General features: G+C 44.0%; 1 protein-coding gene across 1 annotated transcript in view; it reads left to right on the top strand.

Annotated features, from left to right (window-relative positions):
- LOC119379367 (rho-related BTB domain-containing protein 1) overlaps positions 1-24,530 on the top strand; it is a 169,994-nt gene that overhangs the window by 117,078 nt on the left and 28,386 nt on the right. Inside the window, exons 7-11 of the mRNA XM_037648676.2 lie at positions 2,369-2,623; positions 10,729-11,102; positions 15,267-15,357; positions 17,535-17,655; positions 20,836-20,954. Of these exons, the coding sequence (XP_037504604.2) occupies positions 2,369-2,623; positions 10,729-11,102; positions 15,267-15,357; positions 17,535-17,655; positions 20,836-20,954 (960 nt within the window). The remainder of the gene's footprint in view (positions 1-2,368; positions 2,624-10,728; positions 11,103-15,266; positions 15,358-17,534; positions 17,656-20,835; positions 20,955-24,530) is intronic.

Below are 24,530 nucleotides of genomic sequence, written 5' to 3'. Positions count from 1 at the left end.
GGCTTGTCAAGTGCATAAAACTTGCGGTAATAATTTGTACTGTATAGCGACATAGGCTTCCCATTTGCCCAGGGAGGGGGAGTCAAGCCAGACTAATTGTGCATTAAAAGTGTGGTACACCAAATAAATGAGGTATTGTGATCAAAATTTGGAAGTTTGTGTAAGGTTCATTTCCCTATTATGCTACATGTGTAGAACAAAATGCAGCCACTAATTAAAGCTACTAAAGTATGCAACTCAGGTTGTGGCCCCCAATGTCAATGAAATATAGGTGCATAATTCTGCAAAAAAAAACAAGAGAAAAAAGAAAATAAATTGAGAGTTGTACAATGACATTTGAGGCTACTTGTAAAGTAAGCAATTCATTCTCAAATATAGCAACAAATTTTCTTAATGATGATACGTTAGTTATAGTGGGTTTCAGTAAGTTCCATTCTTTAATTGCTAGAGGAAACAATGAGTGTTTTAAATCAATTTGTGTTGAAAGAATATTTGGTTAGTGTACCAGAGTGCTTATGACATGTTGATGTTTCATGTAAGATCTTGAGGTATCTATTTTTATTATGTTGTGTAGAACCTCGAACATAAGTTTTAGTAGTGTCTGGTTCAATTTTGTAGTGGTAAAATGTCAGCATTTTAAAATATAGGTATGTATGCAACATGCCTTATACTGAATGTGGCCTAAGCAGGATCACCACGTGTACATGACATCTCCAGCTAGATAAACCACTGACCAATCACACTCAGACTATCAAGAAAATATGAAATGGAGCAATGTGTGCAGTTTAAAAGCATACTTGTAGGCATTATTTTCTTTTGTCCCAAGCCTGGTGCATATCAGACAAAAGATATATAATATGCAGTGTAGCATCATCTTCATCATGTGTCATCATCAGCATCGTTCATCTGGCATGGCTCCAGTCACAAGTAGTGAAAAGAATGCACTTTTATTCACTGGCCACAGGCTAGACGCCACAGCCTCTGCTTTGCCCTTCACGTTCCCAAATAAATGTAGGAACAACAGCACAGAGGGCCTTGTCAACCACTGTCACATCACCGTGTAGTGGTGACTAGTAATTATGCCTTTCATAAAGGCACCAAGCAGCCCACTACCATAGACATTCCTGAACTGCCACTCCTGTTCCACAGTTTCAGCTAGCCAAAGAAGGATGGTCTTACACAGCTTGACACCATCCTGGAGCTCAACAGCATCATAGAACAGCTGTTGTCTTAGTTGATTCCCTCCTGGCTGAAATCCTCACCCTATTGTCCAACAGCCCTACAACTATTGTTTTCTTGTGCTGGTGCGCTGCTGAGCCTGTAATCGCTAACACCTAGAGCTTGACCGTGAGGTACAGGCTTTGCTTCCATCACTCATCGCATTACAGCTAGCCTTTATCACGCCATTTTCTGCACCCTTAAGTCATTACAACCAGGCAGGCCACCTCTCCTTGTCTAGTGGCACTGTTGCCCTGTTTACTGACAGGTGTGCCACATAGAATGAATGAATGTTTATTTCATCAGAAAATCAAATACGGTAAATGTTGTAAAGGTAAACATCTTTGACCGGCCTCTGTATGGCTAAAAATACAAGAATGATTCTCCGGTCAAGATTAGCTGTTAGGTTGAATAAGAACTGACCCAACATTTTGAGGCCAATTTGGCCTTTTCTTCAGGAGGTGACTGTCTGAGCGTTAGCTCCTACAACATGCAATTCAAAACCATTCCCATCCACTTTGCTGTCACTTACTTGAGCCATCCATTATTGCATTGTTTGCTAAACTTCTCATGTTCAGCAGGCAAACCTCAATAATATTGGCTGACTTGCATCCCCTTGCCCTCCACTGATTTTCTGTGATGACACACTCGCTAAGTGGCCAGATGGGGTACTTCTCAGTGCGTTCCATAAGCCTTTCTCATCCTGCCGCTCTGTCCACAATTGTCAGTTCCGTCACATCATCCTATAGCAGGAACGGAATGATCGAGCTGCCAGCGTTGGGATGAAACATGGTGTGTTTTCACTGTTAAATTGAGAGATGGGGCTACTGTTGTGTTCCCACAAGTTTGGCAGTTTCTTCCATGTGTCAGCACTGATGATGCGTACTTATTCTGGACTAAAGAAAAAGTAATGAATGAAAACATGGTTTTAAGCTGCACACTTCTGACATTCAATCTTTATGGAAAAGTTGAGTGCCTGAGGGCCAGTGGTTTTAGATGGAGAAGTCATGTATACCTGGTGACCTCACTTAACTCGGTGTATGTGGCAACTTATGAGTTGTGCACACTCCACAGTGCCATGTTTCCTTTGATGTTGAATCGTTCACTGTATCGTGCTGTTGCTGAGCCACATATGTTTCCTCTTGTGTAGGTGCCTTTCTGCCCACCCAAGCCTGTGGCACCTGTAGTGTCAGTGCCAGCCAGTCAGTTTCTGGAGCATATGCAAGCACTGTTTCAGGGTCAGATATTTACGGATGTGCTCTTCTTTGTGGGCAAAGAAAGTCTGCCTGGCCACCGCTGGTTTTTGGCTGCAGCCTGCCAAGCCTTTCGTGAGCTCTTCTGTGCTATTGACCCAAACAGCGAGTGTAGCCCACTGGCTGGCCGTAGCTCCAGTGACACCAGCATGGTGAGTTTCATTGTTTTATTCTGTATTTGTCAAAAGACAATCTATCAGGCACTTGAGACCATTGTGCCCAGCCAGCTCTGCATGAGTGAAGTTTGAAGTACCCATTTCACACATCAGTAGCTTTGATAAGATGACCACCGCAGTGGTAGGCAATTCTAGGCAATTCTAAGCAGCACTTATGTAGACTAAATTTTGCAAATGCACTCTAGCTTGTTTTGGTGAGAGCAAACAAGCATGCCTAATCCACATTTTAATCATGGCAAAGAAAAAGTTATAAATATTGCAGATTTTGAAATTGTATTTCAACACTCATCTTAATATTCTAAAGAAAGTTTTTAACATTAATAAAAAAAAAAAGGGTGGGGCTAGGGGGATGCCTGTAGAAATTGATAGATAATTCCAGTGAATTTCACAGTATTTTGTCTTTAAAAAACTATTCAGCCTTTGTGCACAGGATTGCTTCAACAGAAAAAGTCAGTAGAATATGCCACACTTGTTAATACAGTAGGACCCCTCTAATACTTCTTCATGAGTGTAACGAGCTGTATATGGCGAGACAGAGCTCTAAACGACGTGCTCGTGTTTGTGGGAAAAGAAACACGATGACTTAACAGTCATCGGGACAATAACGAGGCCGTTTATGCATGAAGAAAATTAATGTATTTACAGAGGATGAGGGAACTCTAATGATAGTAAAGAAATAGAACAAGTGCTAAGAGTGCTAACGAAAAGTCAACGATAGAATGAAGCAATGAGTGAGTTCACCGGGGCATAGCGGAGGTCAAGTCCTGGAAGAGGGCTGACGGCTCAACGACGTTGAGTGAAGGCACTCGATGCCTGGGTAGCGTGGTAGTTGCGCTGCTAGCTGCGGTCGGCAGCGCTGCTCACCACCGGGGTCGTTGACCTTGAACGCGCATGGCTCCTGCCACTCTGCTCACGAATGCTGGCCGAGGCTCTCATGGGTAGACACGTGGCTCGCCTGGCGGGAACGTCCTGGTGACGTTTCAACCACGCCAGGCACGAGGTGGTCCCGGGTCGGCCCCAGGTACGAGGATGGCTGGTTTGGCCACAGGTGCTTGGACGGCTGGTTTGGCCCCAGGTGGGAACCTGCTGCTACCTCGAGTCCGGAACTCGACAGGTCTCTGTTCCCGCGCCCTGGTCCTTCGATCGCCAGCCACGTCTGCCTCTCTTCTTCCCCTTCTTCTTCCGTCCCCTTCCACCTCTTCTCGCCCCACCCCGTCTCGCGCCGATTCCACCTGTCGTCTTCCTCGATGGTCTCAGAGGCGCGCAGTTCAAACGCGTTTCCCGCGCTTCACTGTTCACTTGGCCCTTCACACACGGCCACTTATCACATCACAATGAGACCTAAAAGAAAAAATGCTGCAGCTGGGAAGCGCATAATGGAAACATGTGGCTAGAATTAAGAAAAGTGCTGCTAAGTAATAAAACAGACGTATTGCACACAGCTCTACCGCAGAAGAATTTATTCATCAGTTCATGGCTTGAAGAAGTCCATGATGGAAGTGTGGCATTTCTTTCATGCCTTTGACAGAACCACACCTTTCTCATGTGCTTGGGTGACCTTGCAGCAATCCACATCGCAAAACGCATTATTGACATACTTCCTCAGCGCATCCAGTGCAGCAACAGTTTGCAAAGTATCGGGCAAGAATGTTGCAGGAACGACATGTGAACAGGAGATTCTAATACATAGGTGTCTGTGGATTCTTTGCTAGGACCGAATGCTGGAAATGTTATACATGGGAAAATGTATAAGTGAGGAACGTATAAGTGGGGTTCTACTGTATTTTACTTTATTTCTGAAATATTGAACAAAAATGTAGCAGCTTTGCTACACGTTTTATCTTTACCATTTCTACTGATCTATGCTCCCAAGTTCTACAGCTGAATAATTTGCATTCATATTTGTGACAGATATAGTGCTGAATTAAATAAAATTTTGCTCAAACCTATGCTGTCAGCAAACGTTTTTTAGGCTGATCCTACCGCTTTGATCTTCAGAATTATGCAAATACATTGGGGTTGCAACTGCGATGTACTTGTTGAATAAGGGGGTTGGGCTAACACAGGGAAAGAATACAAAAGGTTTGTGCGAACTAAGAAAGCCTTATGTTAAACACATGTGTTTTGTACATATGGTAAAACTTATCATAAATTGATGCCCTAAACCAGAGTGTCGGAACGAAAACCGAAAACTAAAAACGAAAAAAACAATATTTTTGACCGCAACGAAAACGTAACCGAAACTTTATTTATTATTTCGTTCCGGAGTGAAACCGAAATTTTTTCAATCGTTTTTCGGTTCACGAGAAAATTTCGCAATCTGGAACAACTGAGCTCGTGCATTGTCAGCATACCTCAGGGTATAGTATTAGCGTGTACCTCAGACAGGAATTCCAGAACAAAGATATGTTGAAATTGTGTGAAAAACGAAAACAGCGGCAACAAGAGATGTTTATATTAACGCAAGTGGACTTTTGCGCGCCTGTCAAGCAGGCCAAAGTGGAGAGGGCATTGTCAGCGCTGAAGTTAGTTACAGCGAAAGCTGTTATGAGATCACAACAGCCGATTTTGGCTCCATAGGTGTCCGCGGCTGCCGGTGTACGTGACTGCTATTGCGTGATATAAGAAAAAATTACCGTATTTACTCGAATCTAAGCCGATGTTTTTTTCGAAAAAATGATGTGCGAAAGTGGGGGGGTCGGCTTAGATTCAAGTACAATGAATAGGTTTTTTTACTTTTCTGGCCTTGCGAATTTCGGGGGTCGGCTTAGAATTGGGGCCGGCCTAGATTCGAGTAAATACGGTAAATGAGAAACAAATTTCTAGGATCCGCGCCCTCTGCATGGCAGTCGGGTCTTCCACCACAGTGTCACGCTGGTGCTTATAACTCCATCGCAAAAATACTCTATACAGGCGTCATGTAGGGCAAGGAATCGCGTTATTATATGTAATATAGCGTGGCAGAAGAGTAAAATAACAACCAGTTGTCACACAATGCTAATAGCGCAAAGGGTGTGTGGTTTAATGCTTCCCACCAGTGTTGTGGAGTTGCCACTCCTGAATTGGAATGACTCCGGAATCATTCCACATTTTCGCGACTCCGGAATGGAATAGGGACAACGCTTGGAGGAATGGAATGGGAATGGAATTAAGCTCCTTTTTTGGAAAATACAGGACGTTTTCGTCTACGTGCTGTTTTTCAAACTTCAAACGTTAGTAAGCCATAGCCTCGCAAATTAACACTAAAGCAGTATTTTTAAAATGGCCTGGCTGTTCACAAGCACGGTACATTTATAAGCAACACACCTACTAAATGGAATGGGGACAAGGCTTGGAGGAATGGAATGAGAATGGAATTAAGCGCATTTTGCACGGAATGGAATGGGAACGCTTTCGTCTACGTCCTGTTTTTCAAACTTCAAACATTAGTAAGTCAGAGCCTCGAAATTAACAATAAAGCAGTATTTTAAAAATGGATTGGCTAATTACAAGCTACACGCCTACTACAAACCGAGGCATTAGTTAGTATACAAACAAATGCATTATCCCAGCAGATACCGAAGGGAGAAACAAATTACCCCTGCGCGTTGGTTCCCATTGATACCCCCACCCGAAAGTGGCGAATACTCTATGCACAGCCTGATCTTTATCTCACGAGCGGTTTAGTACCTGACACACGTAAATAACCTTTGCGACAAGGAAGACATTGCATACATGCATGCAGGCGAACACAGAAAGTTCTCCTCACCCCATCCATGCTTGCGAGGCGCGCTTGACAAGTGTGAGTGCTGACGGGCAGTGCGGCCCAGTGTTCCGTATGCGATGCAAAGGTGCTTTTGTCAGCATAAAAATACCCTATGTCGTCATTTTAGCATAACAGATTTAACCTTAACAATAATGAAACACCGCCATTCATTCAAACATGTTGACCATGCAAATACTATAGGTAGCAGGAGAACTGCCCCTGTGGGAATCAGTAGGGTAGTTGTACTTCACGAGATATGTCACCAAGCTACTATTCGTCGACCTTGGTAACCTTTTTTGCGTACTTTTGCAGTTCTTAATGCATCTGATGACATCAGCTTTATGGGGCGTTCATTCTTAACTCGATAAAACTATCAAGATGCCTCCTACGTTCAGGAATTATAGGAATGGAATCGAACTGGCAGGCCATTCCGAGAGTGTGAATGGGCTAAATTTTTTTCATTCCGAGGAATGGAAAGGAATGGAAATGCGGCAAGTTCTAATTCCCCGGAATGGAATTGGAATGGAATGGAGGCGCCCATTTCGCTACACTCCTTCCCACCCACTGCAAAGTGCTCAGCCATATTTCTTCATTATCAGCCACAGCACAAAGTGCAGATAATGCCTTACAGATGTGTAGCGGGTACCTCGATTCTCCGAAGAATGACGAAAAATGGCATAGTGGGAACTTCGCTACTTCAGAAAAATTACGACGATTTATGACGTAGTGGGTACCTTGCATGTTTACTTGTATTAGTTGCCCCAAGAGATAACAACGGGCTCTACAAAGTCCGCTCTTCTAGATTTTGCTCTGACTGTGCTGCGTGTTTCACGCAGGCCTGGCAATCTTTTAGATGCGAAGCAGCTTTTGCGCTGGGCTTTGTCCGTAGTTCCATTGGCGACCGTCCGCTTTCTAAAACCTACCATAGCCATCTGTAACATATTGAGCGTGCGCTCGCACCAAGGAGGAGTCTTTTTCGTCTTGTTTTTTGACCGCTTTGATGATGATGCGTGCAGAGCACTTTAGGGGCCCTGGCTGCCGTATGCAGTCCTAGCTTGGTGTAACGCAGACAAAACCACGTGTGCTGGCACCCGCTAGCGCGTTTGGGCCTGTGTAAGGGGTTGGGTAAGACGGTGTGGCCTCTCCCCCTTACAGTCTCTCAGCAATCACGTGATGGCATCGGGGAACGAGATTCTGCAAGACGCACGATGAACCTGCGTGGCGTGCTCCAACAAGAGTTCGGGACGAGTAACAGCAACTACAGTGAATTCATGGTGTGCTCCACATGCAAGGACGCGTTAACATCGGGCAAGGTGCCCGTGATGAACGGAACTTTTGAGTCGACCCATGCGCTCCTTCGCATCCCCACATGGTTCCCTTTAGTGGGAGATGGTGAAATTTTTTTATCAGAACAGCGGTTACCTTTTTCATACTTTTTTTTTCATACAAAAGAAAAAAAACCGTTACGAACCGTTACGGAACGTTTTTTTTTTCGTTCTGGAACGGAAACGAAACGGAACTTTTTGCGGTGGAACGAAACTAAAACCGAAACGAAAAACATTTCGTTCCGGCACCCTGCCCTAAACAAATGATGAATAAATAATGAAAGGATTCATTATATGGCTCGATAATATAAAACACTTCATCTGTCAAACATTCCATAAATGCAGCGAGAACTTCTAACATCTTTTGTAATTAAGTATGTCATTCTGTTTTCATGATATAGCCCAGCTTGGCTGCAGTACCACAGTACCCTACCAAAAATAACATGGTGAAAACAAGTGAATGATGTATTCCAAGTGTCCACTACACGCTGCTAAGGATGAAACTGCTTATTACCCAAAAGTATACCACCAACCTGAACTTTTGCTTGTTCTTAGAACTTACTGCTGATTTTAATCCTTTACCCACTTCACTTTTTTTCATTACTTAGTATCTGCTGCACAGGTGAAAAACAAATGTTCCAGCAGCATGCCTGGTGCATAATGCTAGGGGCTGCCCACTCAGCCTGACAAAAAACATCACGAAATATCTTCATACAGGGAGCATCCTGATATGCTCAACCAGCTAGCGAACAAGTTTACCTTATTGTCACAAAACATTTTCTCTCGCTCTCTTTTTTTTGTATATGGCCAAGTTTCTTCCTTTACATGATCTGCAAGAATAGATGCAATGATGTTTAGATCAAGTGCATTAATACAATGCGAAAAGGACTGTGTAGCACACTGGCAAAGATCCTCTTGTGCCACATTGAATGGGGCAGTCTACTTATGCATAGTTTTCATTGACGTCACCGTGGGCGCCATCTTAGGGCCCCAGCTGGTTGAGATGCTGCGTGGACCCTTGCTCGAACGCACGGAAGAAGAAATGGTGACATCAGATTAGTGCCGGTGTCCTCTCGCATTCCTTTGTGTTCCCCGTGAACAGAAGCCCACGAAACACGAAACCTCTATAAAACGTTTTATAAAAGTTTAGAGAGGTTTTAAACGTTTTAAAAATGTTTTATAAAGGTCTTGTGTTTCATGGGAGAAAGCGGGGAGAGCACATGGGGACCGAACGACTCTGTGTCCTTCCCTGCACTGACACACTATAATGAGATAAAAAGTCACAGTGGCCGCCATCGTGAGGTACCCAGTGCTGAGAACCTGTCTGTGACGTCACATGAAAACTATGTATATAGTGATGCCTTGCGTAGCATTCTTATACCCCTGTCACACAGTCACCAGAAAACTCCATTAAACTTGACAAGTGTAAAACACCATAAGGGAGTTTTACAGGCAATGGAGTTGTGGCCATGTCATACAGCACTTTCGCGAGACTTGAAAAGAAACCAGGCGGGGCCCATTAGATGCTGCTGCGATTACATTGGCATGTGAGATTTTGCATCAGTGATTCTGAAAACAATCTAAATCATACGTATTATTATAAAAACTATATTTCATTCAAATCAAAATAAAGAAATGTTGTCGATTTTATCACAGGAACATTTAGCTGGAAGCATGTTGGCAGCAATGTTGAAAAGGATGCTGGCAACTTTATACATCTGTTTTGGTACTCATTTTCTGAATGACATGCGCTGGCTGTCAAACACACTGCAAGTTGGCATCAATTTCTTTGAAAATGTGCTACCACCTCAGTCACATTGTCTTCTCAATATCGGATGAGCACAGTTCTCACATTCAGTCCATGAAGCCTTTGCTGTGGATGGGTCCCACAACTGTTTGCATGTGCTGCCGTTGCAACTACCGGGGATGAGGAAGCACCCACCTCACTCACTGCTATCACTTCTGGTAACGTTGAAGTAGAATGAAGTGCAGCGCAATAAGAACGGAATAAGAAGCACAAATGTAAACATAGTGACATGCACGTATACACCTTTTCAAAATGGTGGAATTTCGGTTTTTCGCATAGCATGGTGTGGAGAGTAGGTGCACTTATGCGCATCGTTTCTTTTTTTTTTGTTGTTAAATGCATGTTATGAATGGATTATGGAGTGAAAAAACTTTTAATATTGATAAAGTTTATTATTGTGCTCCATGAGGCAATATTATGTTTAGAGTTTTTTCGTAACTACAGGTTACTGGGGATGAGAGTGCTCTATTTCACTGCTAATGGAGGTCGCCAAACTCCCTCTGCAAAAGGCTCCTTGGCTTAAGGGAGGTCATGTGACATGCAGTGCATCTCCTTCAACGTAAAGAGGTGTTAAATAAAGTTCGCGGGTGCCTGTGTGACAGAGGTATTAGAAACTGAACACCCCCATGAGAATGATTATACGTACATCAATGAAGCATGCATAAACCTGTGTCAGTGTACATACATTACCATAAATTATAAACGTTAATGTTGAGTGACAAGCTTTTACTACCAGAGGCATTGTAGGGCTTGTCATTTTTTTTATGAATTGCTGAAATGTTAAAACTTTGCTTTAAGAAGATATTGATCTTAATGAAGTTCTTGACCTCATCATTTTTAGAATCGTGCTTCTGGTTTCAATGTTCACGCTCTGTGTAACGTATCATTTTTATTAAAATTAACTATGTTAACTGTGCGCACGTGCATGTTTACTCAATTTTATCTGAAAGGACTTGCATCTTTCTTGGGTACAATTTAAAGGATTGTGACATGTGTTGGTACAAATGGTTTTTTACTGATCTTCAGAAGAAAAATTTTAACACAGACACAGGGAATAGACAAAGACGGACACTTTTTGCTTGTCTGTTCCCTGTGCCTGTATACAGAATGTTGCAGTAGGATTTTACAGTGAACATAATATTAATCTTCCTTTGACTGCTTATGTTGCCACTGAGTGATCACCATCACTATTTCTTGCCTTCAGGTCAGTGCTGTGGAGGTTTCCCAAGGCAGTTGCAACATAGATGCAGAGCAGATTCCAAGCACAGACACAGATGTGGCAGGCAGTCATACATCACTGAGCACCTCACTTCAGACAACATCTCAAAGCAGCGAGACAACAGAGAACTCTGGAATTGTTCATCACCACACCACCTGCGAGATCAATTCAGAGGCTAGCACAAGCGGTGTCGACTCTTGGCTTGGATCACGACCCACTATGCACTTCCCAGCTTTCTCAGCTGTAGGTGTAGAGCAAGACGAAGTGCTTGACCATCGAGGGCGACTTTCACCATCTGCACAAGCTGTGGTGGATGTTTCCAAAGCTATTACTCCAGCTGCCATGCTGCAGTGCATCAGGTGATATTTTTGGCTTGGACAAGGCAGCTGGGCTAATTGTTTTTCATTTTGCAAATTGTTGATTCTTACCCACATCATTGGCAGCGTCAGTTATCACTGGGTACTGTTGTTATTGAACTTTTCGCACTCTATTCACATTGGAAGCAGTTGCAGCAATGTTCAGATGTGGATTGTCAGTGAGCTTCTCTTTGGGCAGACAACCCTCTAAATTTAACAGTCGAGCTTTTCATTTTCACAAAAACCTTGACAGGTTTCAGTGACAGTGGCTGTAATTATAATTACAGTAAAAGGACGGTCATGTTGTATGAATACCGACCACTTTCTTTTCTTGGTACAGCGTTCCTGTATAACAAAGAATGAATGCTAAGTAATAAGGTGCTTATACAGCTCTGAAACAATCCTGTGCCACATCTGTGCGTCACATGTAATTCAGACAACCATGTTGTATACATAAACCACAATAGTAAGACTTCGTTTTAAGATATTGATTAAGGTTTGGTGAATTAGGCTCAAACTGAAAGGCTAAAACTGTAGGAGCATGCAAACAAACAAGTCTGTTTTATCCAAAAGATGACACACAGGCAGCAATATCAAAGTATTGGAGAACTGCACAAAGTTGTTAGTGCCATTGCTTGTATAAATTGCTTCAAACATCTGTTTGCTAAATAAATTAACAAGTATAGTGCCGTAAGTGCAAAGGCAAACATGAGTAGACCACACTTGATGACTGTAAACACTCACTGTCGCAGTGCTGACGTGATGAAGATCGCTAGCAGTGGGTAGCAAACACTTTTGTGCTGCCTTTCAGCACATCTCCAAGCTTCAGATTATGCATTGAGGCACACGTAAGAAGGTGCACTCGAAGTGCCACTACGTCATCTTGCATGCCACAGATTACTTCCATGACAGCTTGCACGGGCTCTGTATGTACTCGGCGACACCATGCACAGCCATCCCTAAATGTCTGCTATGCTTGCACTTGTGGAGATAGGTTTGCGAGACGCTTGCCCTACGAGGCGACCGGCAAAAGACGCGACGTTCTCCACTGCCGCAGCGAACAAAGACGCTACGGCCGGGTTCGTCGACTCTCCGGCACGGCGCAGAAAAGGCACTCGAGGCAGGATGTCAACAAACAACACGGGTTTATTAACCCAAGATGCAGCACAGTACGACAGTCACGGGCTTGCAGGCCGTAAGGGGAACTCTGCAAGACCGATCGAGTACGCTTGCCAGCGGCGCTACGACTATCACACAAAGGGCAGCAGTCGAGCACACGAACGAGAAGCCGCCTGCCAGAGCAGCGCGTCAACCTCTCGTGCCAGCCTGAGAGCATCAGACGCGGGCAAGCCCGCACCGGACAGAAGCGAGCTCATGGGGGAAGGGGGTTGTCACTGGCGGCCAATGAGGACAGGCGTTGCGCAGTGACGTAAGCTAGCTTGGTGGCGTGAGCATGTGAGCATGTCCAGGCATGCCCGGATGCGTGCCCGCGCGCCGGGAAGCCGACGCATGGTTCGCACCAGACAAAGAGGCCTGGCGCTGCCGCTATGGTCGCCATACTGCCGATTAACGGCGGTCCCTGGTGCTCGAGCCGGGCGGGGCCAACAGACTCGCTAGCTGGGAAACGAGGCGCCAAAGGGAAGGGCGCGCTCGCTTTCCACATTCCCCCCTCCTAAAGACCGAGGCCAGCGTGTGAAAGACGCTGTCCGAGGCCAAGTGGCAAGGTCGGCTCAGCCGGGCCAACAGGGCAATGTCCAAAAGGGGTGGGGTCGTCTTCCGGAAGATATGAGTCCATAGGTCGGCCATGGTCACACCCAAACGTTCCACCAAAAGTTCCACCACCGGGGAGAGCCCACTGCCGGGAGAAGGTCCGCAGCCCAGGAGGAACGGGGAAGATTGCACAAAGGCGGGCAGCCAGCCCGCTTGAAGTTCGCCGGTCTGGAGAGGTTGGCAGCCGGGAACGTGCGAGGCGTGGCTGCAAGTAGCGTGTGGCAGCCAACCGCCGAAAGTCGCTGGGATGGGTGCTGACCAGGAACGGCAGGCCGGAACAGCAGGCAGCCAGGAACGGAAGCCGGAGCGACCACGCTCGGGCCTAGGCCAAAGCTTGACTGGGCGAACCAGCCACCGAGGGCGGCTGTCGAGGCTGCCAGGTGGGTAAGGCAGGGTGGTGGTGTCTGCAGGCCAAAGCTGGGAGGACCAGGGAACGGCAGGCCACAGGTTCAGCAACAGGCTGGCGGCACGGTATAGCCAGGTGCAGGCCTGAGAGCATCTGACGCGGGCAAGCCCACGCTGGACAGAAGTGAGCTCATGGGGGAAGGGGGTTGTCACTGGCGGCCAATGAGGACAGGCGTTGCGCAGTGACATAAGCTAGCTTGGTGGCGTGAGCATGTGAGCATGTCCAGGCATGCCCGGACGCGTGCCCGCGCGCCGTGAAGCCGACGTATGGCTCGCACCAGACAAAGAGGCCTGGCACTGCCGCCGTGGTCGCCATACTGCCGATTAATGGCGGTCTCGGCGCTCGAGCTGCGCGGGGCCAACACACGTGCTAGCTGGGGAACGAGGCGTCAAAGGGGAGGGCGCGCTCGATTCCCCCACACTTTAGTATGTGGAACATCACAGAAATTCCTGTGCCTACAGCAAAAATTTGCCTGGAGAGTCCGTATAATTGCTGTTGCAATAAAGTAAAGATATACCAATAATACATGCATTCATATACAGTCAACAACCGATTTTTTGGACATGCCTCATAATATGGGCGCCTTTGCAGTGCTGCCACTCGTGCCGGCCATGAAGTCAATGTGCAAGGATGTCCGAAATCTCAGGCATCTTGCAGCAAGAAAAAATTTAACACAGTGGTTGAATTACTGAGCATTTTTCAAATCATTTCTATATTGCAAGATGATATGAAGTGAAAACAAGACCGCTGCTGATACAGAATTCAGTGCACTAACTTCTTAAATTAACATGCCTCAACAGTTAATTTGCCATATTTCCTCACATTTTAGAAAAAGTACCAAATATTATGTATAGCCCTTATGATGTCCACGTTTGCATCTATACAACTGTACACTAGCTTTTGAAGCAAATCTTGTATATTGACCGACCTGTGTAGTTAGTGATGGGGGTGTTCCAAAAAACTCTCCTCACCCACAGCTGGCTCACACGCACCCAAAGAAGTAATAAATAAAACAAAATAAATTTTATTTCCGGGAATGTGGTTTGAACCCTGGCCCCCCCGGTCTGGAAGCGAGTGCCTTAAACACTAGGCCATGCACCCATACTTGCCTAATGTGAACTGAACTGAAGCACACGAATGCGTTCTACCGACGATGCAAAAAACAATTGGGAAGCAGTACACTTGCTATGGGCACTTCATTGAAATATTTCACGTTGGCGGACTAAAAGCGATCTGCCGGACAATGTGTAAGGTCGATATCAGGAATTGCACATTTCAGGAAAATTCCGACTTCGAGAAAATTGAATTTCTACCATGATCACATGATGGTACTTTCGTTGGGCCGTTCTACAGGCTGACGAACGCTCGAAAGAACATGCAAGATGCCACGCCGATTGAGCTTGAAAACAGCGTTCTGGGGACGGCCACTACCTATAGGGAAAGAAAGAAAAAGAAAACTCACAGTGTCCCTTATGCTTTCCTTTAAGACAACTCGAAGGCAAAAGCCATCTTCTTCTTTTTCTTCTCAGTTCATGTAATGATCCCCCCACCCCCTTCTGAAAGCTTCCTGCATCTAATGAGTTTTTGCACTCCTCCAGGATTGGAGGCATTGCAAGCTTTATGCACCTCACCAGCTTTTGCACTGCCTTCGTGATTGGCCCATCTTTGACCAAGCGACGATGTCATGTGGTGACATCATCACGTGGCGTCATAGTGACGTCATGATGATGTCATAAATTTTGGCGATCTGTGACGACATGATGACGTCATATGGTGATGTCGTCATATTGACACTGCCGACGCCGAATGGTCCATTTTTGCATTTGATGAGGCCTCTTGAGGCTTTTGCCTTAAAAAGCAGTACGTCAGGCACGCCCACACCAAGCTTCGCTTGCCCCTCATTTCCCCTATTGGGGAAGGGCTCCTGAAGACTGATGTAAATTTTGTACCACGCTTATTGAAGAAACTAGTCTGAACACTTTTTTTTACAGGTATTTGTACACAGGAGAAATTGACACTTCCAACTGTCCAGTTTCGGAAATTCAGGATGCTGCAGATTTAATTTCTGTCCCAAATTTGCAGGTAAGTTACAGCTGTGTATTGACCAAATACAATTGTGTGCAAGCAAACACCATCTTTGTGCTAGGTAGGATTAGAGGGATTCTATGCCTTCAGTTCCTTGCCTCTTTGCTCATGGTTTCTTGAGATCCAGTGGAGGTTCTGGTAGTACTTTGTGTTACCCCTCTGGCAGTACTTTGTTCTATCATGTTATCACTGCTGTCTTCAAAGATTCCTTAGAACATAAGTTGCCTAACTATGTGACATCTTTCTATTGAAAGTAGGAAATAACAAAACAGCCCTGCACTGCTATCTTGTATACAGTGAAACCTCAGTGATACGAATCTCACGGGACCACCAAAAATATTCGTATCATCTGAAATTCGTATCACCAGAAAGCATGGAAAATTAGCATGCGACAAAAGAAAGCTGGCGTACATTTTCATTTATTGTTTTTCAGGGCCGCAGCAACATCAGGAAGAACACTCAATGATTGTCAGTTGAGTTTTTAGATGTCGGAAATCACACCAGTACTCGTAAATATACGGCCCGTACACGCGTATTTAATTAATCAACCGGGTGTGTTGTGCCCCGCGACAGCAGTAGCTCCTTCCAAATTTTAGTATACTTTTTTGCATGACACCGCAGTACTTCACGAAAGTAACGAAAGAAGCGCTTTGACGCGACGGATCAAGGCCACAAAATTACAGAACCAGGGTCCTGTGTTATGATTTTGTTATCGAGTAGGTGTCGGGGAGATTTACGACCGTGCTCGCACAAGTGCTACATCAACGGTCGCGCATGTTGAGGTTGTGAGGCTTGACTCCTTCGCCAAGACCGTCGTCGCCTTCTTTCGGTCCTCGTACACCTCTAGAAAAGTGTTTTTTTTTTTACACCGTGATTCTGACGATTTGGCAGTGCGGTGCACATGCCCACGCTTGCGGTCCCGCGCTCACACGTGTTTGGCACGTCTTCCGCGACAGCGCGGACGGCACCTCTTCGTGCCTGGGCGGTAGCGTACGTTCGTATCAAATGTCGCTGAGTGAAAATCGGTTCGCAGCAAACATACTCCATTCCATTGCAGGCCAGTGGGCCTTAGCCAGGACCAACGAAAAATTCGTATCACCCCGAAATTCGTATGAGCTGCGATCGTATCACCGAGGTTTCACTGTACATTGCACTGAGCATTCCTCATGCCATGTAGCATAAATAAATAAGTAAGAGGACATGCATCACTATACGTTTCAGGTCATGAGGCACATAGTGAATGTGCATCCATATATGCAGTGCACTCAAACTTGAAGGTGGTATCCTGTGTGCTTGATATACAAAAGCTACATAGATTTTCCAGGCTATCTCTTTGTGAATAACATCAGGTAGTAAAGATCATAGGAGCCAGTCTGATGACTGTATGTGCCACAGCTTTTTCTGCATATTGTTAGCATGTGTTTGGTACAGTATTGGTCATACAAGCTGCATAAACCGTCACCACTGCAACAAAATTGGGTAGGATGGTGGTTTTTGAAGATTTGCATGTGACAGGCTTTCTTTTGTAAAACCTGTTGCTGTGGTACAAAGTACCTGCTAATTCGTAAGTTTAAAGCTGAAACAAAGGCAAAAACTGGGTGACCTTTAAGTGTCAAAGCCCGCAATTGCACTACCAGAAAAGCAGCTTGGCTTCTTGTGAGCATGATGTATGTTTGTTCACTGTACTTGTGCTGTTGCTTGTGTAAGCGAGCATACATGAACTGCAAAAATAACTCATTCTGACTGCGTGTCGAACCATTCCTGCTGTGTCCTTGCCTATCCTGTGCTATGCTGTCTAAAGAATGCTGTACACTAGAACCCCTCTCATGCAATGTAATAACTGGGAAACATATAAAGCAAATGTGTATTGTTATATCACTGGGATTGGGCGTCATTAACATTATATAACCATGAAATTGTGTCAACAAGGAACATATTAGCAATGTTCTGCTGTGCCAACTCTCAAAGTAGCTACCTCTGTAACTTAGCCAAGTGTACTTACAGTGAAAATAGCATATTTATCATCTAGTACTGGAAATATTAGTAGTACTTCAGTAGTATTTTAATTTTTTTTCTTCATTGTTTTGTAAGTGCCAGTGAAACTGACGGGCAAATATAGAGAATGAATTATTGAGATTTCTCATGTAACATAATGGTCACAACAATTTTTTTAGGTATACCTCACCAGCATACAGAAGCAAGACCTTTTAAAAAACCCTTCAGTGGACATGAAATATTTGGACAAGCTGAAACTGCAGTTAAAAGATGTTTGCTTGGATAAAAGTTTGTATGCAGGTAAGGACTTTCGCTTTTTCTGGGACCACAGCTGCCTTACTTTAAATCATATATATAAGCTTAAATTTAAAAAAAAATTAATGATCATTTAAGTACAATTGGTCATACCTAGCAAGTACTTCAGAAATGGCACGGGACTATTTGAAGAATTCCCTTTACAACTTTTTAGTGCTTCCAACATGCACATTGTGATAATTAAAGGGACACTAAAGGCAAATGCTAAGTTGACGTTGATTGTTGAAATAGCATTCCAGAAACCTTGTAGTGCTTGTTTCGGGCCAAGGAAATGCTTATTTTGAAAGAAAATCACATTTTAGTGGTCCGCACAGTGTTAGCACACTTTAAATCGCCCGCCTGAAGAGGCCTTCTGATGTAACAGGTGCCTTGCCCAACGTTGCCTGCCTTTACTGCCCAGCAGCCAACGCGGCGGTTTTTTGTGCGTACAGCACAATAGTGGCCATTAACCGATCCAAGATGGAGCTTAGCTTGGCCAGCAGCAGCCCTAGTAGCAACAAACGTTGACACAACATTGCCGCCACATTGAGAAAGTTGCTTCAACGTTCTGGCAACATTGCATGCTACTAGGGAGCAGTAGAGTAGCAGCAGTGCGAAAGTAGCGAGAGCCGCAGCAGCAACAGCGACCATGGAAGCTTGTCGTGATGGGTCTCGAGGCACAGCACCCAGTGGAAAGTCACATCGGTTTCTTTGCTGCAGCTCAAGCGGCGTACACCATTCGGGCATCCGTCATCACACGGACACGGCATTTTGTTGAACTCTCCGTGAGAGCGACTTTCATGAGCGTTCAAAGCACATGCAGCGGTACACGATGACGAAACTACCACTGAGACGCGACCGCGTCAGCGGAGCGCAACCTGACGAAAACGGAACTTTTGGACCACCCGCACCGTTCTCCGTGGTAACGCCAATAAGTTTTTTTTTCCATGAATCAAACAGAAACACACAAGCAGCGTTTTATTACATCTTGTAATGCACGGAATGTTCTTTTCTATCATAAGTAGCTTGAGTACTAGTGATTAATTCTACTCGGGACTCTAGACATCATCGGGCTCATTCCAAAATGTCCCACCAGTGGCGCATATCGTGTCCTACATTTACCTTAATTCCTTGATTAGTAGAGCAATGCTGTTGATAATATTGCTGGCATAGACGCTCTCAAACATTGACTTTTCGCTCTGACATAAATTGTTATTTGCCTTTAGCGTCCCTTTAAGAGCATTGGTATCAGTTTGCATCTCTATGCAATAATGAAACACTGTATGACACTCAAAATGGTTTCACATTGCTATTTTATTTGTCTCCTGCCCTTAGTTCCTACATAATTCATGCACTCACCAGATCCTTCCTGTTATACTCAATATATTTAAAAAAATTGCAAGGAACACAAAGAAGACAAACAAGAATGCCAATTCTTTCATGCATCTTGCCCACACTTTCTTGCACTTTTAGTTTCTTTAGCAAGCCTCGTTTGCATAAAGCACATTGATGAGTCTGCTCAGCTGGGTTAGGCCCCCGAACCAAGGACAAAGCTAATCTCTGGCAGCAATGACTTGGACTAGAAGTTGCCTGATAATATCTCTGTTTTTTTACTTGTGTATGGTTAACAGGGATCTCTTGATGATCACCAGCCCTGTTGATTCATAAGGTGCGTTAGAATGTGGTGGAAGAGTGAGTGCGATAGCAAGGCTCCGATATGAGCGAAGACAGGATAGCAGTGCTGTTTGCAGTCATATTCCATTCACCAATGCTACTGAACCTTTCTTTGACATTTATGCACTAGATCGCATTACACAGATGGCTCTACACAACTTGAGAAATCACAACAGAAGTTTCCAGTTGGGATTGGTGAGGGGTCTTTTAATTTATTGGGACAGATTTCGTGTATTTCCTGAAAATGTTTGAGAAATGCTGCACTGCACTGCCAGCAAAATGGGAAAATTTACACTTTGCAAAAATATCTAAGTTAACTTTCCTGTGAGAATATTTTCCAAACAAAAACTTGCGTTCACAGAATGCTTTTTTTTTTTTTGCTCTAAGCACGCTCGCCCCTCCACATTCCAGCAAAGATGGGCAAGCAACCACAAAAGCTTTTCAAAAACTACTGTGAGAATGCCACACCTCACAGTAAGCTCTATGGTGGACAGAGAGGGAGCGAGAAACGAATGAATGGAAAAAATAGTTTGTTGTGTTAGTCTGCACTCAAAGTTTGGAAAATATACTTGCATTCTAACTATTTTGCAAAGTGTCAGTGAAAATGAGTGTGGACCATTCAAAATTGGAGGCAGGCCTTCATTTTGAGGTTTTTCAATGTTGCAAAATTATTAGGGTAGTATAATCGATAGCTACTTTTAATACTCAGGGAGAAATTTGGTTCTTTTTAAAAACTTTTACAGATTACAATTTCTTTTTCTATTACTTTTATCAATGGAATTAATAACAAACAAAAAGTACTTATCTTTTTACCAGATTAAATCCACTTCATTTTCACAAACAGGTTTAAAACACTTGCTTCAGGTAAGCGTTTTCTGACTCGTCATTGTGTGTGTGTGTGTGTCTACACACACACACACACACACAGTAGACTCTCGGTAAACGGAACCTGAAGGGGCCAGGAAAATGTGTTCCGTTTAACAGGAGTTCCGTTTAGCGAGAGATGATCAAGGGTGCAGAATTCAAGCAGGAAACCAGTGATATTACAAGCAGCTGTTCTATTTAAGCAGCAGTTCCGTTTAAGGGATTTCCGTTTACTGTGAGTCTACTGTGTATATATATATAGATACATATATATTGAACCGCATACATTGGCATTTCAGGTTCCACGCTTTTTGTGACTGTTCTAGGTTTGATAGGTGTTTCCACTTACATTAACAAAGAGAGAGACGCGAGCAGCATTTTGAGATGAGAAAGATCATTTCTTCCCCAAAACAGTCTACATGCTGAATGCACTTCTATCACATACACTAATGGCATCTTCTGGTAGCACATGCCTTGTGTATGACCCCCTGGCTATGTCCCATATTATGTATGGTCTGCTTTACATTGTTTCTGAATCAGAAGTGTTTTTCAATGTTAAACTAGATTTTATGACTAACTGGACAACAAATTGTTGCATATTTGACGTATTTGCAGCATAAAAAGTACTGTTTTGATTTGCTTGTGCAGATGTACTTTTTCGGCTGGATGATGGCTTCTGCTCAGCCCATCGGCCATTACTTATGGCACGGTGTGAAATGATGGCAGCCATGTTCAGTGGAGACTTCCGCGAAAGCTCTGCCAAAGTGGTAATTGTTTTTTTTTTTTGTTCTCAGTTAAACATGCACAATTTGCCTTCCTGCTTTCAACATGTGTAAAGGCTTGTAACCACTAAAAAAGGTGAGGTCAGAGAATAAACACGAACAGCATCACCCATGTCCCTGTTCATCTTCCTTTAGTGGTAAACATGTCGTGCAGTAAGTGCCAACTAGGCCACATTTTTCTAAAGTGTAAAGGTCTGTCAATGAAAGGTCCTTGATTTGAAGCTAGGGCAGTGGATGACAGAAATGATTGCAACGTTCTTAAAAGTTGTGCCACACCAGCCAAGTGAAGACACTCAAAATGGGATCAGTTTGGTGAATTCCAATACCACAATATTTGCTGTGTAGTAAAAGTGACCAGCAAGTTTATGCATTGCCACATTTTGTGACCACCATGACGCTTTGTACACAATAAAGGTAAACATTCGGCAGAAGTCTGCCTGGTTGGGTGAAAGACTAAAGGCAAAAAGAGAAATCTCCAACCAGAAGGTTTATTTTAAAAACCCGACGTTTCGAAGCCTGACCGGCTTCGAAACCTCAACTGGCTCGGTTTCGAAGCCTGAAGAAGAAGCCGGTCAGGCTTCGAAACGTCGGGTTTTTAAAATAAACCTTCTGGTTGGAGATTTCTCTTTTTGCCTTTGTACACAATAGTGTGCATACCTGTAAGGAATGGACAGTAACAAGTTTGTGTTTGCCGCTGGCTATAGAGTTGCACTCAGGCCTAGTTAGGCTGCCCATTGTAAAAAAAAAAATGTGCTGCTTGCCATAAAAATGGCAAGCAGCATACGAAAAAGTAAAAACCCTTCAGGCTTCATGAGAAAACACATTCCACAGGTGGAAGACAGCTGTGAAGAGCTCAGTGAAATTTTGTAGTTGAGCACGGCATAAGCACAGTGCAAAGTTGAAACACCCTGTTTTCAAAGTGGCGGGGCAACCACAAGCGGCTATCCCCTAACAACACTGAGCAAATTCCCATGGAGCACTGCCACCAGCTGATAAGTGATTTAGTCTCCAGGCAGGATGTTTGGATCGCTGTGCTCCTGCTTACTTTTATTGTGTACTATACATTGTACAGAGTAACGGCTTTTGCGTGAAAGCATCCCAGCTGGTGAGCCTTTCCTCATGTGTCTTGTACCAGACACCTATATGGTGTTTTAGCCTAGTGGAAGACTGTTAGTCAACCTGATGGTAAGGTTCCAGTAGTTATGCTGACTGACACACTTGTGCATAATGAGCCAGTTGTGGCTGTTGTGGAACACTTTATGTCGACAATATGCTGGGATCGTGTGGATGGCAAAGTGTGACATACTTGGCAGCTGGTGCTGCAGCTTCAGCGCGCAGTGAGGTGTATCATCCTTAGGAACCATGGCCGAAAGATGGATGATTCAGCTACTGCAGAGCTCTGGGACGAGGATGGTAAATAATCAACTCCGCCGAAATGTTATGTGGAATAAGCAGTGATTGCACAAAGGCCTATTTACAAGGTATATTTACAAAACAGATTGCAACTTGACAAGTCCACCGATAAGCGTAAACTTGGGCAATGTGGCTGTGTCTTCAGGGGTGAAATTACAGCTGTAGACGCTTGGATCCTGGATCCTGGCGTTAATTAGATAGCGGGAGCCCGATTCTCACTGCACTGACGAGCTGAAGTGACTCCGCTCGCCAGTGGCCTTACATGCATTACATGATGTGGCAGCTTTACAAATCACCAATCACTAGGTTTGCAGCACACAACGCAGCTAGGTCAATTTATGGTATCTGAGAAAAGAAACCTCGAGATAAACACTGTCGCACAGCTCACGTCAACATGGAGCATGTTTTAACACAGGCAGACAATGCTCATTGTCCACCAGAAGTTGACTGACGCAGAGTGGACATATCCAATCAGATCAGTGACCGGTGCTACGCATCATGGAACAATGCGTATCACGGAACAAACGAACATGATGTTAATAGTCTACAAGCCAATTTAAACACAATTCAAAGTTAGTGTTCCAAATGGTGTATGTCTTTGAACAGTGCTAAATGTCAACTTATATCTTTCAGTCACACGTAAACATTTTCTTGTGAGATCAGACTATTATTTGGACAATATATCACTTGAACGGGTGCAACATTAGAAATATCTTGGGGTTTATTTTTCAGAAAATCTGACCTGAACTAGACACATTGAACATGTCACCTTAAAATCTTGGACGCAGTTTTTACAAATCCCCCAAAAGCGTTAAAGAACAACTTCGCCCAATATTTGAGTACGCTTGCGCAGCATGGAACCCCGACACCTCCTGTCTCATGAATGAACTTGAGCATATGCACAGCCAGGTTTGTCTCTGGTAATTGCAACTATAAAAGCAGCATTTCATTAATTAAAGACAACCTTGGCTGGGAAACCTTAGCTCAACGCCGCTTAACAACGAAATTAGAACTTTTCTTCTGGATTTACTCTGATCTCACAGGAATAAGTAAAAACTTGTACATTTTCTCCCCTCACTTCCTCTGTTCATAGGGTTACCACTTGTCCGGTTTTAGACCGGCCAGGCCGGTTTTTCAGATGGCGGGCCAGTTGTGCGGTCTGCACTGGCCGCCATTGGTCGTTTTTTTTTTTTTTTTGTCATAATATCGCGATTATTTATTTTTTGGGTGTTTTATAAACGTTAGTTCAACAACTACGACGGTAAATATTTATCTTCAATCACCAAAACCCTTATGCTGTTAGTCAACCACTTTCTGGGATCCCTTAAAGTCTAGCGATCATTGGAATGGAGCATATTATTGCGTTTGTGTGGTACATGAATATCCGACATTTTTGTAGCATATGCACATTTTAACGTTCCTTTGTGTCTATAATGCCACTGGCCTGTTGGATTCAGACGCAAAGAAGGGCTTTTTTATGGACGAAGCATTGTGGTTCCTTTTCAGTTCAGCACATTCAGAGTAATAAGCGAAGCTTCATTCCAATCACGGGTACTTTTATGTCAGCAATTAGGCTAGTTGGCTAGCTGAGTGTGCTGCTTTTGTTTGTGCATTGGGTTTATTTGGCTCAATGAAAGCAATGTTACATTAAATGGCACTGCATGCTGAAGAATTGACATAGCGTCTATTGTTCAACATTATTTTAATCTCCTGTTAACCCCCCCCCCCCCCCCCCCCCCGCTTCATGAAAGGGCCGGGGTTTTTTTTCGGTAAAAGATGGCAACCATCTCTGTACGTGTTGTGATTATGAGTTTAGGGTACTTGAAACGTGCTGTCGCACGAATGTGTTTCAAAATTCATTTTTTCTGCACACCTCCATGCACTGGAACAGACTTCGTAAGGGTATATCTAATTGTAAAACATTATCCCAGTTCCAATCGCTTTTACATTCTAATCTCTCGTGAGCTATAAACTACTTGTCCCCTTTGCTTTTTCTGTTGTTTTTTTTTTGTTTCTTTTCTTGATGACATTGTGCCTGAATTCAAGTTGATTGTTTCGTTTGTATGTGTTGCCATTTTTCCATGCTGTGTCCACCGCTTTGTAATGAGCTCATATTTTCATCTTTGTACATGTGTATACATACATATA

The sequence above is a fragment of the Rhipicephalus sanguineus genome, chromosome 1 (assembly GCF_013339695.2).
Source record: "Rhipicephalus sanguineus isolate Rsan-2018 chromosome 1, BIME_Rsan_1.4, whole genome shotgun sequence".
NCBI classification, from domain to species: domain Eukaryota; kingdom Metazoa; phylum Arthropoda; class Arachnida; order Ixodida; family Ixodidae; genus Rhipicephalus; species Rhipicephalus sanguineus.
This window is presented reverse-complemented; position numbering and strand designations above follow the sequence as displayed.